Source organism: Zootoca vivipara, chromosome 1, assembly GCF_963506605.1.
Source record: "Zootoca vivipara chromosome 1, rZooViv1.1, whole genome shotgun sequence".
Classification (NCBI taxonomy): Eukaryota; Metazoa; Chordata; class Lepidosauria; order Squamata; family Lacertidae; genus Zootoca; species Zootoca vivipara.
The window spans coordinates 28,513,269-28,531,028 of NC_083276.1; the positions used below are offsets into that span (position 1 = coordinate 28,513,269).

The 17,760-nt window shown below is 41.5% G+C and overlaps 1 protein-coding gene and 1 pseudogene across 1 annotated transcript in view; one reads left to right on the plus strand and one right to left on the minus strand.

Annotated features, from left to right (window-relative positions):
- Positions 1-7,090: 7,090 nt before the first annotated feature.
- Positions 7,091-17,760, plus strand: part of SPTLC2 (serine palmitoyltransferase long chain base subunit 2) — a 69,197-nt gene continuing 58,527 nt past the window's right edge. Inside the window, exon 1 of the mRNA XM_035107965.2 lies at positions 7,091-7,372. Coding sequence (XP_034963856.1) covers positions 7,244-7,372 — 129 coding nt within the window. The 5' untranslated portion in view covers positions 7,091-7,243. The remainder of the gene's footprint in view (positions 7,373-17,760) is intronic.
- On the minus strand, positions 11,508-11,620 carry LOC118075631 (U6 spliceosomal RNA; annotated as a pseudogene).

Below are 17,760 nucleotides of genomic sequence, written 5' to 3' on the forward strand. Positions count from 1 at the left end.
AATCTTTAGTCTCACAGAGCTGTAGAATTCATATTATTGCCTACCATCCCAATCTCTAAGCAGTGCAAGATTCCAGGGATTTAAGTCCCATTTACCCAGGGTTTTATATTTCCTTTTGGAAATGAGGCACAGCCAGGGGCGCTGACTTGTCGTCGTCCCACGGCTCCCCCCCCATGTCACGTGATGTCATGCACACGATGTCGTGCCCCTCTGCGCTTCCTATCCCGCCCCCACCCGGCATGCAAGCACTCCCCCAGCAGCAGTTGGAGAAGGAATGCGTGGAGGGTGATCTTCACCCTCTGCACGTCCCACCCTGCACGAAAGTGCTGTTTGCCGGTGGTGGCCCCTTCGATATTGGTCTCATGTATTGCATTCTCTGTGAGGCTTCCTTTACATCTGGCCTGGAGGCTACATCTGGTGTAAAGTGCTGTGGCCTGGGAGGTGAGTGCTTTTCTGCTTGTGTGGTGGCACCTCGGTAAAACGTAAAACCACTTGTTAGTGTTTGTAGCAGTTTCCCCCGGAGGCAGAGGACAAGAACAAGAGTCATACTCAAATTCAGTCAAGAGCTTCTTTATTGCTTGACTGATTGCACAAGCATTTCTGTTACTATTAAAGGTAAAGGTAAAGGGACCCCTGACCATTAGGTCGTCGTGACTGACTCTGGGGTTGCGGCACTCATCTTGCGTTATTGGCCGAGGGAGCCAGCATACAGCTTCCAGGTCATGTGGCCAGCATGACAAAGCCGCTTCTGGCAAACCAGAGCAGCACACGGAAACGCTGTTTACCTTCCCGCTGTAGCGGTACCTATTTATCTACTTGCACTTTGATGTGCTTTCGAACTGCTAGGTTGGCAGGAGCTGTTACTATTATATACAAGCTATTTACATTCCTTCTTTATCTCTGGGCCAGTAAGACACAATCTCAATCAAATCCCTTATGAACAAACAGTGGAAGTGAGGAACAGGTTTAAGGATTTAGATTTGGTGGACAGAGTGCCTGAAGAACTATGGATGGAGGCTCATAACATTATACAGGAGGCAGCAACGAAAACCATCCCAATGAAAAGGAAATGCAAGAAAGCAAAGTGGCTGTCCAATGAGCCCTTACAAATAGCAGGGGAGAGAAGGCAGGCAAAATGCGAGGGAGATAGTGAAAGATACAGGAAATTGAATGCAGACTTCCTAAAAATAGCAAGGAGAGACAAGAGGGTCTTCTTAAATGAGCAATGCAAAGAAAGAGGGGAAAACAACAGAATGGGAAAAACCAGAGATCTGTTCAAGAAAATTGGAGATATGAAAGGAACATTTCGTACAAAGATTACCATTACAAAGGACAAAAGTGGAAGGGACCTAACAGAAGCAGAAAACATCAAGAAGAGGTGGCAAGAATACACAGAGGAATTATACCAGAAAGATATGGAGGTCTTGTATACCCCAGGTAGTGTGATTGCTGACCTTGAGCCAGACATCCTGGAGAGTGAAGTCAAATGGGCCTTAGAAAGCACTGCTAATAACAAGGCCAGTGGAAGTGATGATATTCCAGCTGAACTATTTAAAATTTTAAAAGATGACGCTGTTAACGGTGCCACACTCAATATGCCAGCAAGTTTGCAAAACTCAGCAGTGGCCAGAGGATTGGAGATCAGTCTACATCCCAATGAAGGGCAGTGCCAAAGAATGCTCCAACTACCACACAATTGCGCTAATTTCACATGCTAGCAAGGTTATGCTTAAAATTCTACAAGGCAGGCTTAAGCAGTATGTGGACCGAGAACTCTCAGAAGTGCAAGCTGAATTTTGAAGAGGCAAAGGAACCAGAGACCAAATTGCAAACCTGCGCTGGATTATGGAGAAAGCTAGAGCGTTCCAGAAAAGCATCTACTTCTGCTTCATTGACTACACAAAAGCATTTGACTGTGTCGACCACAGCAAACTATGGCAAGTTCTTAAAGAAATGGGAGTGCCTGATCACCTCATCTGTCTCCTGAGAAATCTCTATGTGGGACAAGAAGCTACAGTTAGAACTGGATATGGAATAACTGATTGGTTCAAAATTGGGAAAGGAGTATGAAAATGCTGTATATTGTCTCCCTGCTTATTTAACTTATATGCAGAATTCATCATGCAAAAGGTTGGACTGGATGAATCCCAAGCCGGAATTAAGATTGCTGGAAGAAATATCAACAACCTCAGATATGCTGATGAGACAACCTTGATGGCAGAAAGTGAGGAGGAACTAAAGAACCTTTTAATGAGGGTGAAAGAGGAGAGCACAAAATATGGTCTGAAGCTGAACATAAAAAAAAAACTAAGATCATGGCCACTGGTCCCATCACCTCCTGGCAAATAGAAGGGGAAGAAATGGAGGCAGTGAGAGATTTTACTTTCTTGGGTTCCATGATCACTGCAGATGGTGACAGCAGTCCTGAAATTAAAAGACGCCTGCTTCTTGGGAGAAAAGCAATGACAAACCTAGACAGCATCTTAAAAAGCAGAGACATCACCTTGCCGACAAAGGTCCGTATAGTTAAAGCTACGGTTTTCCCAGTAGTGATGAATGGAAGTGAGAACTGGACCATAAAGAAGGCTGATCGCCAAAGAATTGATGCTTTTGAAATATGGTGCTGGAGGAGACTCTTGAGAGTCCCATGGACTGCAAGATCAAACCTATCCATTCTTAAGGAAATCAGCCCTGAGTGCTCACTGGAAGGACAGAGCCTGAAGCTGAGGCTCCAATACTTTGGCCACCTCATGAGAAGAGAAGACTCCCTGGAAAAGACCCTGATGTTGGGAAAGATGGAGGGCACAAGGAGAAGGGGACGACAGAGGACGAGATGGTTGGACAGCGTTCTTGAAGCCACCAATTTGAATCTGACCAAACTGCAGGAGGCACTGGAAGACAGGAGTGCCTGGCGTGCTATGGTCCATGGGGTCACGAAGAGTCGGACACGACTAAACAACAACAGCTGTTAATCATTAATGAGGAGAAAAGAAAACTGGCTATATGTGTCCCTATCCCTTCTGTTGTCATCCAGTAACACACACCTGCTTCTGGCATCTAATCTTTAAATCTTTGCTTCTTGACCTTTGAAGTGATCGCCATATATTTGCCAGAGGCATCACTGCTATGTGCTACTCTGACCAGACTGGCTTCTCAAGCAATAAGAATCATACTAATTTCTGCTCTTGGCATGCGTCCCAAATCAGATAAAGGGAGGGGATAGGAAATACCTTTACTCTGCTGCAGACTCTATAGTGATATTCTCTCTCTCTCAACATGATATAAGGCCAGAGCACACCCTATTAGCTAATATAGAATGGAAACAATATTGGAGGATGGTATATATCACGATCAGGCAGGTTTCCTTCCTGGGAGACAAATGAAGGATAATATAAGAAATATCATAGATGTGATAGAATACTTGGAAGAAAGAAATGAAAAGCAGGCAGCATTGATATTTATAGATGGTGAAAAAGCGTTTGATAATGTTTCATGGGAATTTATGAAAAAAGTCATTGAAGAAATTAATTTTGGAGAAAATTTTAGGAAAGATGCAAGCAATATATTCTGATCAAAAAGCCAAATTAATTGTAAATCAGGTGGTAACAGATCATTGTAAGATACAGAAAGGAACAAGACAGGGATGTCCATTATAACCTTTCTTATTTATTTTGATTCTAGTCCTGATGAGAAATATCAAGGCAGATGAAACCATTAGAGGAATTATGGTGGAGAAAAAGACATATAAATTAAAGGTATATGCAGATGACCTTGTAATTACAATCGAGGACCCTAAGAACTCTCTCTCGAAAGTTTTAGAAAAAAATAGAGGAATTTGGGCAAGTGGCAGGTTTTAAGTTGAATAAAAATAAGACAGCTGTTAGTGAAAAAATCTATCAAAAATGATAAAAAAGAACTACAGCAGAATATAGCAATAGAGATCCATAAAAAAGTTAAATATATAGGAATTTGGTTGACAACCAAAAATATTAACATTATTGAAGACAATTATGAAAAAAATTGGAATGAAATAAAAAGGAATTTAGAAATATGGGGAAGAATGAACTTATCATTGTTAGGAAGAATTGCAGTGATTAAGATGAGCATATTGCCAAAAATGTTATTTTGATTTCAGTCAGTTCCGGTTATAAGTACTGTAATGCAGCATGCTTCAAGAAATGGCAAAGGGCTATTACAAAATTTATCTGGAAAGGGAAGAAACGAAGAATAAAATATAAATTACTTATGGACATTAAAGACAGAGGTTTCTCCCTTCCAGATTTTAAATTATATTACGAAGCTGCTTGCATTGCTTGGATCCAGGACTGGAATAAATTAGAAAATGTTGATTTGTTAGATCTTGAAGGACATGAGAACAGATTTGGATGGCATGCGTATTTGTGGTATGATAAAGGGCCCCAGAGTCAGTCACGACTGAACCTAATGGTCAGGGGTCCCTTTACCTTTAAAGGGAAAGTGCATAAAGGATTTTACAATCATATAATCAGGAGATCACTTCTGAAAGTCTGGGAAAGATAAAAAGATTTATTAGATTAGTTGTCACCAACAAAAGCAACATCAATTAAAAAAATAAATAGGAAAGAAGAATGGCTTACATATTGAGATCTCTTAATATAAATAGAAGGGAAATTAAAATTGAAAGATTTTGAAGAGATTCGAGAATATGTCAATGACTGGTTGCAGTATTTCCAAGTAAATGAGATATTTAAAGATAAAAAGAAAGGATTCAGTTATACTCTGTCTAGATTTCAAAGAGAAATTGTATATGACTATACCAAAATATTGAAGACAATATACATCCTTTTCACACACAAAGACAACAGGTTGCACGTTTACATATAAATCAAATAAGGTCTTCCTGGCATTACAGCCAAGAGGCAATTAAACTGACACAGAGACATCCATCCTAAAAGGAGCCCCAGTACATTCCTAGGATGCTGGAGTTTGGCTCATCCCAGAATGCTCCGTGTTTCATGAACCAAAGTTTTTAAACATACACAGAAATTTCCCCCAATTTCACTACAATGGGAAATAAAAGATGAAGAGGTCAAATGTGTTATGATTAAATGGGCACAAGATTTAGGACATAATATACAAATGAAAGATTGGGGGGAACTATGGAAAGTGGATTTAAAATTTACTGATTGTACAACTCTGAGAGAGAATTACAGTATATGAAAATGATTTATCGATGGTATATGACACCTGTTAAACTTGCAAAAATGTATAGAACAAGTTCCAATAAGTGCTGGAAGTGTAAAGAAGGCATCCCCAAACTTCGATCCTCCAGATGTTTTGGACTACAATTCCTATCTTCCCCGACCACTGGTCCTGTTAGCTAGGGATCATGGGAGTTGTAGGCCAAAACACCTGGAGGGCCACAGTTTGGGGATGCCTGTAAAGATAAATAATTTACATTTAATAATAATAATAATAATAATAATAATAATAATAATAATTGTTTATACCCCGCCCATCTGGCTGGATTTCCCCATTTTATCAAATCTGGTGATCAAAAACAATTGGGAAATGATATATAATGAATTGAAGATGTTTTAAATAACTTTTGTTAAAAAAACCAGAAGCTTTTTTGTTAGGCATTATAGGACAGGAATTGCCAAAGGAGCGGAAGAAGTTATTCATGTATGCTACAATGGCGGCTACGATTCTATTAGCTCAAAAATGGAAAGATGACAAGATTCCAAAGAAAGGAGAATGGCAAGTCAAACTTACGGAATAGTCAGAAATGGCAAAACTCACGGGAATACTCAGAGACCATGATAATATTGGGAACCGTTCATGTTGTATCTACAGAAATATTGTAAAGAAATGGACTCACTAGCAGCGTTACACTTACAATTAAGAAAACAACTGTAAAGGTTAAGAAACAAGAATATGGAAATTAATCAAGTGTAAGATGCAGTTTGAAAGAAAATTTGGTATAAGAGCATTTAGCTAAAAGATAATAAAAATAAGATAAAAATTAAGCAGAACTAGCAAATATTTAAAGAACCAGAAGGGGAAGTTGAGGGAAGTCACGGGGTGGGGTGTTTCAGTTTCTTTTATTTTTTTCTATTATATGATAAACGTGTTGTACAGTATATTAAATTGTAAAATCTAATAAAAAGTATATAAAAAATTATATAAAAAATACTGGTGAGCATTTTAATCTGTTTCAGTATTATAACTTTTAATTTTTAAAAAAAGTATTGTATTTTTTTCTTGATTTTTTCTTGATTTTATTATTCTGTCTTTTCGTAAACTGCTTTGAGGTTTGTTTGTTTACAATCAAGCAGTGTATAAAATGTTTTGTCGCCTGAGGTGGCCGCTTCACTCTGCCTCGTGAGCGGGTCAGCCGGCCTTCTCTGTAATAATGCAACCACACATAGTTCCTAATACTTTACTGTAACACGTGTAAGTGTGGAATACCCCATCTCACCCGCAGACTGTTCGCTTGTTCAAAAAGCTTTGATGATAATCCTAATAATAGTAATAATAATAATAATAATAATAATAATAAGCAGCTTCTTCAAAAAAAAAACCACAAAAGCTTCCGGCTCCACTTTGACAAAGAACGAATCGCCTGTCCGGGATCCATACCGGCAGAGCATGAAACAGAAAGGTCATTTCAGGTGGCAGCGTCGTCTTGGCAACCTCAATCTCAGCCAGGAGAGTTGAAATTAGTTTATTTCAAAAATAAACATTTCAGTAGGAAAGAGATCAAAGGCCAAACGGGGTTTAAATTCAATGCATCGTTCCGTGGCATCCTAAGGCCGGACTCGAACCGCCTCGGACAACCTCCACAGCAGCTCGCCGTCGGCGGCCTGACCAGCCTCTGCTCCTCCTTCACGGGGCGATTAGTGCTAGCCCCGCCCCCTCTCCGCAACGATTGGACCGTCCTTCTTGACCCCGCCCCGAAACCGACATCGCTTTCTTAGTGATTGGCCCTCTCGATTCTCGGGGCGCCGAGCCGCCTAGTTTACGCGTCTGGGTCCCGCCGCCCGGCTAGACTTTCGAAGGCGTTGCCACTCTGCGCGCCCCGCCACCCCTACCCCGCCATGTCAGTGTAGTAATGCGCTCCGACCTCGCCCCGCGGTGACGTTCCCGCCTGCCATTGGCGGACGCTTCCGGCTGCGTTTCCGGTGCGATATTACCAAGGCAGGGACGGGCGGTGGTTGGTTTCTAGGCTGTTGGCCGGGGACTGACTGACGGAGCCGGCAAGATGAAGCGCGGCGCCGAGAAGCTGAGCGGGCAGCCCCGCGCCAACGGCTGCAGCCTCACCGGGCACCACGGCGGCGGCCTGAAGAACGGCTACGTGAGAGGCTTCCCAGGAGCAGAGCCCCATGGCCAGGTGAGGCGGGTCGACGGGGCGCCTCTGCCGCGGCGCGCCCTGCTGCTGCTGCTCCTGCCGCCGAGCGGCCCCTCCCCAGATCCGAACCCAGGCCGCGGCCTGCTCGGTCCCGGCTCGCGTCCCGTTGGGCCGAAGTCTCGCCTCAGGGCGAGGTTCTTGGTCTGGGCCGCGCTTGCCTCTGGCGTCCCCCGCTGTGGGGGAGAATGATGGCCTCGAGCGACACAGAGGCTCCTTTGGCTGGCTCTGCCCGCCCGCCTGCCCTGCCCTCTTTGGCGTGGCCGAGAGGAACGCTCGATGCTGGCAGAGTCAGGCGACTCCCCGCTCCAGGGAGGGACGGAGGGAAGCAAAAGTGCCTTTTCTTCCTCTTATTTTCCTCGAGGGGACGGAGAGTTAATCTAACCCAGGGCTGGCGTCCTTCCCTTTCCTTCCTTCCCTCCTTCCCTTTCTCTGCGGCTTTGGAAGCCCAGGATGATTTCCGCAGGGACACACGCACACTTCGTGTCTCGAAATTAACTCCCCTGGTTTCCTCTTCGCATTCAAGAAGGGGAAGAAGGGAGGAGTTCAGCGCCGGCCTTACTGGCTGCTTTCAGTGAGGTTTCCAGGCTTACTCTCTTCCGAAGCTGGAAGGCGAGTCTCCTTCACCCCCATTCCAATGCATCCTGATTAATAAAGGATGGCACGAGGGCAGGCCTGACACACGCACGCACACACACACCATGGTCTTCTTTGCCCGAGCTTCATATTCAGATCAACGGGAAAGCCCCAGAACAGGGGTGGTAGTGGCGGGAATTAGCAGAAGGGTAAGTTATGGTCCCCAGTTATGGTCCCCAGTGATGAGACTCCGGTATCTAGGCTTCAGTAAGTCACAGGGCCAGGTAAGAAGGGGATCTGCCACCTATTTAATCCTTTTTATTTAACTGCATTCACAGCATTTCAGGCCTGAAGCTCTGTTTCTTCTTCTATAGTTTAGTTGGGAGGGGGTGTTTCACAGGGGTGCAGCCCTCTGAATTGGCATGCTGTGTGTGTGTGTGTGGTAAAACAAAAAAGAAACACTGAATTTCTAATTAAGGCCACATTTTGGTGCTTTATATAAAAACCATGAATCCTGTTACACAGTTTACTGTGTGTATTACTTATTTCTGGAAATGATGCTTGAAATTGAAGTGTGTTTAGTAGTTGTACTACTTTTTATATCTTAAGATGTTCTGGCCATTATTGACAGTTTGGTTATGATTTATTGTGTTTTGCTGCTTTTCTTAGAATCATAGAATCATAGAGTTGGAAGAGACCACAAGGGCCAAGCAGGAAACACCATCAAAACATTATTGACATATGGCTGTCAAGCCTCTGCTTAAAGACCTCCAAAGGAGGAGACTCCACCACACTCCTTGGCAGCAAATTCCACTGTCGAACAGCTCTTACTGTCAGGAAGTTCTTCCTAAAGTTTAGGTGGCATCTTCTTTCTTGTAGTTTGAATCCATTGCTCCGTGTCCGCTTCTCTGGAGCAGCAGAAAACAACCTTTCTCCCTCCTCTATATGACATCCTTTTATATATTTGAACATGGCTATCATATCACCCCTTAACCTTCTCTTCTTGTAGCTTGATCATATGCAGGTTTATTTAGAAGTAAGGCTTGCAGAATTTAATAGCCTTCAAGTCTATCCTACATACACTTACTAGTGAGTAAACTCGCTGCTCTATTAACTGTGTTTTGATTTGCTTTGTTTCACTTGAATGCAATGCTGACAAATGTTTACTGATTACTACTGCAGTTGTCTTCTGATGACAATCACTTCATTGTACAAACTTTCTTTTATTCCTCAACAACCCAATCTGGATGACCTTGGTACACAACCATTATTTTCTACTGGCCACCCATGAAGTCCAGTCTCACCATAATACTGCTTTAGTATATGCATTTTTTAAGTGATCTAAATTTATTCAGACTGAATGAATTAATACATTGGACCAAGTTCAGTGAACACATTTTTTAAAATATTTGATTCACTTCATGCCTTTTGACCTTTTCCATTTTGAATTTTAAGACTATTCACACTCTCCCTGCAAACATATTTTTTTTGTTAAAAGCCCAAATATTAAAGATTTAAAATAGGTGAGAAAACTATGCATTTTGGACATTCCTTATCCAGGCAATTTTATTACAGAAATGAAGAAAACTACATGTTCACATGAAGCATATGTTCTGTGGTAGTTTGTACTGAGACCTGTTTTAATAGGCTAGCTAGAAACTGTGTCTCAGGTGCAGTATCTGCTTCCAGTTTCTGGGAAAGTGGGTATAGGGTTGTATACAAATTTAATAAAAAATAATAGTAACCAAGGGTCATGCTTAAATCAGATCTTGGGTATGTAAGATCCTTCATTTAGAACCTGTGACACACAACAACAACAACAAACAAACAAACACACACATGCGCCTATGTTTATCACAGAGATTGAATCTGGAGAAGTTGTGAAAACTCTGGATTGGTGTCGAATGAACTGATGGACTGGATATGGGCCAATGAACTGTATTTGAATCCTGGAAGGAGAGGCTCTTGGAGTGGGTGATTCCCCTACCTAGGAGATTGGAAAGTTATCTGTTCTGCATAGGGTTGTACTCCCTCTGAAGGAGCAGGTGCATAGCTTGGGAGCACCCCTGGATACATCTCCATCACTAGATGCTCAAATGTGACTAGAAGTGCCTTTTACCAGTTCTGTTTGGGTTGCAAGTTATGGCCATTCTTGCACAGGGATAGCCTGATAGTTCAGTTGGGAAACCTGAAGCTTGGAATAGAATAGATCTTTATTGTCATTGTCCCCTTGCGGGAACAACGAAATTTCTGCAACATGCTGTGTGTGGAACTGTTATTGGGCTTAGTTCAGACATTCCAGTTGGTGCAGAATGCAGCAGCAAGACTGTTGATGGGGCAACATGGCCAACAACATGTGACACCATTGTTAAAGCATCTGGTGGCTGTGGTCAATCTCTGAAATTATCTGCAGGAGTGTGGTTGGTTATCCCCTGAGTTGATGAGGCTCATTTGACAGCAACTAGAAACTGAGTCTTTTGTTTTATTGGCCCAGTCCTATGAACTTCTTGTTGAATAGATGCTTAGCAGGCACTTTCTGTTTTAATATTTAAGCACCTGTTGAAAACCTTTCTGTGTCACCAAGCTTATAGTGGTAATGAAGAAATGATCTTTTGGTAATAGTTAGTGGGTCACTGATTATAACTTTTTATGTGGTTTTTATTGTATGGTTTTATGTATGCCTGTTGTAAACTACTCTGACTTTTAATGAATAGCAGTATATAAATATTTTGGTTGATAAATAAGTAAAGCCCACTTTCGCAGTGGTGCAAAAGTTTTTTATTTAAAACAACTGAGTAACATGCTGTGTTCAAGTTACAAGACTTCCAACTGTTCTACAAATGAGTTCTCACCATGTTTCTCTGAAGTTCTATATGAACTTTAATTGGAATAAGTTTCACTGAATGTGGTGGAACTTCTGAGCAGCAATAGAGAGGATCAGACCATAAAAAACATACGTTAGAAAAGAGTGCTTCTGCCAGCTGCAGTGCATTCTTTGAATTTCTAATACACTGAATGTTATTACAAAGAACTGCTATGAATTATAACATTCTACATTTCTAGCCTGAGTTATGAATTGTGTCAAAAAGCAGGGAGAGAAATGTCAAGCATTGTTCTTTCATCTTGCTAATCTTAGGTAAGACTGAGCAAATGCTCTTTAATTCTAACATTTTGAATTGCTAGCCTGAAATGCAAGGAACTGAACGCACTATCACCACCCCTTGGTTTTTAGTCCCTGCTAGCTCCTATGAGCAGAAACAGTTGGCTTACCCAGCCGGAAACCGTTCCTTCAGAGCAACTTCCATAGCTTCCTGCCTTTTCACACATTGAGAGCTTTTGGTAACCATGCACGCAATTATTGTTAGAGCCTGTCTGAGTCTCATCCTGGTTGACTCCTTCACTGCCAGAAATTAAAGGACATTTGGGGGTGGGCAGTCACCATGGCATATTTAGTGACTGCTTTTGTGGATTCTTTGCTTTGACACCTCATGTCTTGAGTTTACTGTATGAACAGCGTAACCTTCCTAGGTTTTTTTTTAAAAAAAAATATATGGAACGCTTCACGAATTTGCGTGTCATCCTTGCGCAGGGGCCATGCTAATCTTCTCTGTATCGTTCCAATTTTAGTACCGGTATATGTGCTGCCGAAGCGAGCACAACCTTCCTAGGTTTGAGGCTTGGGACAGTACTGTACTTATTGTGTCTTAATTTATCCTAGTTTCTGTTTGATGTGCTGCAGAATAGCGCAGGCTTGGTGCCAGCCCTGTCAGTCCCCTCTTGAATCAGTTACTTTGTATATCTAGGGTAGTCAATCTATATTTGCTTCAGTAGAGAGAGAGAGAGTTTCCCCTTGCTACATATATAGCAGCCACATTCATAGTGGCCATGTCTGCTTACTGGGAATTTGCATTTAAGTTGTCAGTTGGAGCAAGAAAGAGGAAATCCCTTAAGATAACACATGTCTGGGTACCAGGGGCATACAGCGTTGGGATCACTGAATAGCTGGGATTATGTAACCTCATTCAGGGTGTTGAATGACTCCCTACTTAAAAAAAGAGAGAAAAAAGGAAGTTCATGACCAGCTACTGACCTGTATCTGGCTTTCTTTCTTTTTTGATAAACCTTTTTTGAAGGAAGATTTCCAAGTTGCTGTATCCCAAGAGTTCAGAATAAATAACTGGAATAAAGCTTTTTGACACCGTCTTCAAAAGATAAGAGAAACATCAGTCTATTTATTGCAACCTCTCATCCCTGGGCTACATATAGTCCTCATGTCTGCAAGCTTATAATCAACACAAGGAATTGTACTTTGCTGCTCATTTTTAAGGAGCATATGTCTAATTGCACTGTTTATATAGTTAGTTTCTAGGCTCAGTTCATAGTGCAGGTTCTTAGCTTTATAGCCTTATCTGGTTTGGAACCTATGCAATTTAGCTCATATCTCCTTTTATGAGCCCTTTCATCCTTCTTGCTCTGAGAGTTGTGCCTCTTTCTCAATGTGACTTTGTCACTCAAAGCAAGCACTGCTTTGGCAATGAGCAGAGCTTATACAGTCAACTTGCAGCTTATGCACATTTAACATACAGATTTTCAACTTTATGCGCTTGTCTGTAAAAAGGTGGGCATACAAGGGGAAAGTCAACAAACTTACCATTGCACCCACTTTGGGGGAGTGTTTGGAGGTGCAGGGAGAGTGCAGCAGCTTTGGGAGAGAGTGCAGAGGTGCAGCTGTGAGGCCTCGGAAGCATGGCTATGAAATGCAAGTCAGGTTCCTCCACTGGTGTGCAACATTGGAGACAAAGATTGGTTCCAACACTGCAAGAAAAAGTGACTGCGTTGGGCTGAGGAGAGGATGGCATGTCGGTCTCCAGTGTGATGTGGAAATATAGCTGCAATTAATCCAGCATCTGTGCCATTAAGGTTCAAGAGAGAAACCTGTGAAGTTGTGGCAGCAGGTGTGGCAAGGCTTTAGTGAAGACTGCAAAGGCATTATACTTATGGCTGGAAGACATGAACTTTAAACATGTGCCTATCATGTTGAGACAAAAGACACTCAACCTGTAGGCACTCTTCAAACCACCTGCCAAGGATTGGCCGCCTGGAAAGGAATTCAAAACCAGCCATGGTTGGTGTGACAGTTTTAGGCACCACTTCTACCTGAAAAATGTGGACATAACTGGTGGAGCTGCATCTGCAGACAAAGAGGCAGCAAAAGCCTACCCTGAGCAATTAAAGAAGCTGATAGATGAAAAGGGATATTTTCCTGAGCAAGTTTCTAATGATGACAAGATTGGCCTTTTTTTGGGGGGGGGGATGCCTGACCAGACTTACATCTCCAAAACAGGAAAAGAAATCCCTGGCTTCAAAGCAGCTAAAGATGGTGTGGCAATACAGCCGAGCATTTAATAAATCAGGTTTGCTGTACAGGTTAGAAAAACCCCATGTCCTCAAAGGCAAGAACAAAAATAACCTTCCTGTGCTCTAGTAAAGAGACTTGGATGACTGCAGCAGCATTTTTCGATTGGTTTCACAAGTGCTTCATTCCCGTGGTGTAGTTCTACCTTTAAGAGAATCAACTGGACTTTAAACTGTTACTGATTTTGGACAGTGCTCCTAGCCACCCCGAGGCACTCCACTTTGTCCTAAACAGTGTTGAAATTGTCTTTCTCTCCCCCAATATGACCTCCATTAACCAATCTCTCAACCGAGTTGTGTTTCACAGATTCAAGGCAACTTAAACAAGGCTAGTTGCATCACATATTAGGCGATCAATGAATGCATGCTGGCGAAACTTGTGGAAATAATGTCTGAATGGCTTTGAGTGTTTTCCAACGATCAACAACAAAGTGGAACATATTGTCCAGATATTCAGGCAAGTGGGGGTTGATTGCTTTGCTGGCGTCAAGGAAGTAGTGGAATAATTGAGGGTCTTGGACAAAAATTGACTAATGAAGAGCATCCTGTTCTCATAGTGGGAAACCAGCAAGCAGGATTCAAACACAAGAACACTCCTCTTGTGGTTTCTAGCAGCTGGTATTCATAAGCCTCTGACTGGAGGTAGAGCATAGTCACCATGGCTAGTACCGGTAGCCATTGATAGCCCTGCCCTCCATGAATTTGTCTCATTCTCTTTTAAAGCCATCTAGGCCGGTGGCCATTACCTCTTCTGTGGGAGCAAGTTCCGTAATTTAACTATGGTATGTATTTTCATAAGTTGAAATCTGCATGAATTCTCTCAAGTCTTCCAAACAGCAAAGCACCTAAATGATTTGATTGCTGACTTTGATCCCTTTCTGGAACGAAGCCTCAAAATCACATATGGTGTTACAGACACTTTCAGTCTTTATCAAGAAATGTTTGAGCAGCTCAAGAGATAACAGTGATAGTTGCTAATCACCATGTTTCTCACCAAAAAAAAACAACCACCACAAATGCAGCAGCAAACTAGCCCATGCAATCAACTTGTGAAGCTAAATCGGAGCCAACCATTTCACATGCAACTCGTCATCATACACCCAAGCCTCTCCTATCACTTCATGGAACAACATCAAGCACAGAAGAGGAAGACTAAGGACTGTAGCTGGTAAGTGCTGCACCATGATTTTTATGGGCCATTTCTCGGTTTTAAAGGGTTGTTTTGACTATTTTGGATTTATGTGTTACTCCTGAAATGTAATGCACACGTAATATGTAAGTCAATTGTACTGCCATTATTCCAAGGTGAAGGCCTTATAGGAAACTACCACAGATACATTGGGGTCAGAGCTGAGGAAAATATTTCAACTGTGTTTATTGTTGACACTGGCTGGCAGTAGCTTTTCAGGTTTTTCAGGCAGGAGTCCATCCTAGCTCTTCCTTTATATGCTGGGGGATGAACTTCAGACCATTTGCATGCAAAGTATGTGTTCTTCCACAGGGTTATGGCCCTTCCCCCCCCCATAAAGATCATAAAGCATTTTTTTGTTCCACAGAAAGCCTGGCTGCTGACTTCTGAGAATGTTTTAGTACTGCCACTTTCTCCAGTTTATTTTATTGTGAGTGTTTTTTTAATGAATACCATAATATCATAAGCTATCTTCAGCTGAAGGGTGGCAAGAGACCCAAAATTTTAAATAATATTTTTAGAGAAAATCTTTGAAATGTGGCCAAAGCTTGACAAGGACTCAGAAGTAAGAGGAAGGCTATCATCTGCAGCTTCTGTCTGTATATTAAGTAGCAGACCTTTATTACCGATATTAAAAAGATGCCACAGCAGCAACAACAATTAAAGGCTTTGGTATTCAGAGTGTTAAGATTAAGTACCTTAAATATTTTTGAATCAGTGAAATGTTGATTCTACCAGGCTTCCTAGTAACTACTATGATAAAAGGTAAAGGAACCCTGGGCGCTTAAGTCCAGTCAAAGGCAACTATGCAGTGTTCCTCTTGCTTTCAGGCTGAGGGAGATGGCATTTGTCCACAGACAGCTTTCTGGGTCATGTGGCCAGCATGACTAAACCACTTCTGGCACAGCAAAACACCATGATGGAAGCCAAAGCACACGAAAATGGCATTTACCTTCTCTCAATCTAAGCTAGAAACCGAATTGTTGGGAAGTAAAAGTAAAATTTTGTCAAAAATGTATAATTTATTATTAGAATGGCACACAAAAGATGAAGGAGTAAAAGAGGTAATGAAAAAATGGGTGAAAGATTTTGGGTATAATATTCAATTTGATTCATGGTCAAATTTATGGAATGAATGAATTAAGTTCACAGCATGTATGACATTGAAAGAAAATATGAAAATGATGTATAGATGGTATTTAACTCCAACCAAACTAGCTAAAATGTATAAAATGAGAAATAAGAATTGTTGGAAATACAATATTAAAGAAGGAGACTTCTATCAAATCTGGTAGACATGCGATAGAGTTAAATTATTTTGGGAAAAGATTTATAATGAGTTTAGAAAGATGTTTAGGTATACTTTTCAAAAGAAAAAACCTGAAGCATTCTTGTTGGGTTTGATTGGAGAGGAAATATCTAAAGTTGACCAGAGTGTGTTTATGTATGCCACTACAGTAGCTAGAACCTCGTTAGCCAAAAAGTGGAAACAGCAAGAATTACTGATGGTGGAAAAATGGCAGATGAAGATGATGGACTATGCAGAACTAGCAAAGCTGACGGGGAAAATCTGAAACCAGAGTGACCAAGCATTTCAGAGAGATTGGAAATTTATTCAATATATAGACAGTTACTGTAAACATGTAATGACATTGGCAGGACTGAGATAAACCATACAGCGTTTATTAGAAGAAATTTTCTATTTTGTGTATCAAGTTTATGATAAGATAGGACAAGTGTAGAATTGTGAGATATAAATGTGTGAAATTATTAACATGTGTTTTATAAAAACCAGACAACGTAACCGAGGGAAGTCGAGTAGCTCAGTGGAGCTAAAAATGTATCAATAGAGATAAGATGTTATAATATTGTTAAAAATGGAAAATCAATAAAAACTTTTTTTTATAAAATGGTGTTTATCTTTCTACTGCAGTACCTGTTTATCTACTTGCACTGGCGTGCTTTCAAACTGCTAGGTTGGCAGGAGCTGGGGCAGAGCAATGAGGGCTCACTCAGCCATGGGGATTTGAACCACCAACCTGCCGATCAGCAAGCTCAAGAGGCTCAGTGGTTTAGCCCACAATGCCACCCACACTTTTTTTTAACCTTTACCTACCTACTAGGTGTACAGGATCTACTAAAACTGGTTCCCCCCTCCACCGCAAAGAAAACAATTCAACAGTGGAACTGATTCCCTTAGAAGGTGGTGGACTCTCTGTCCTTGGAATTTTCTTAAGCAGAGGTTGGATGGCCATTTGTCATGAATGCTTTAGTTGAGATTCCTGCATTGCAGGGGGTTGGATTAGATTACCCTTGGGTACCCTTCCAACTCTACAATTCTATGATTCTGAGAGATGTTTGGTATGATCAAGTTTCTTACTCTTGAGGATCCTCCCATCTTTCCTTGGCACACTAAATACAAGCTGTTAACTGAGATTACTATTTGAACAATTCAAACAAGATCGGCTGCTGTTAAGAAGCAATCCCAAGAATGCACATCTGTGACCTTAAGCTCTGAAGAAGATAGAAAGCAAGTAACTTGACAGTCTTATATGTTGTATTTTATTAGAGCTATGATTTTATGCATCTTAATGCTGCATTCTTAGCCAACTTGGGCTATATGTTAATATAAAGGCAGTCTTCTAGCTTGTGTTATGAAACATTTTGTTAATTGAAATTCACCAAATGGATTGCTGAATTTGTTGGCAATATTTCAAGGTGGTTTCAGGAAGGGTTTACTTGTGAGAACATGGGATATTGCGTGCTTCTAAACATCTCATTGGCCTTACCACTAAATCAGTCTCTGAAATTCTGGAGCATCAAAAGGAGAACAGAATATTCTGTCCAGGAATGCAAGCCAATAAAATCCTGCTAAGAGTAGTGCACATTAGCATACAAAATGTAACAAACCAGAATGAAAGAGTGATTAAGCCAAGCAAAAATTAAGCCGTTTAGCATTTACCTTAAGGCCTTTGTTACACAGTCCTTGTTTTGTGAAGGTCTGGTGAGGAAGATGTTGTTGTTGTCATTTAGTCGTGTCCGACTCTTTGTGACCCCATGGACCAGAGCACGCCAGGCACTCCTGTCTTCCACTGCCTCCCGCAGTTTGGTCAGACTCATGTTCGTAGCTTCGAGCATCTCATCCTCTGTCGTCCCCTTCTCCTTGTGCCCTCAATCTTTCCCAACATCAGGG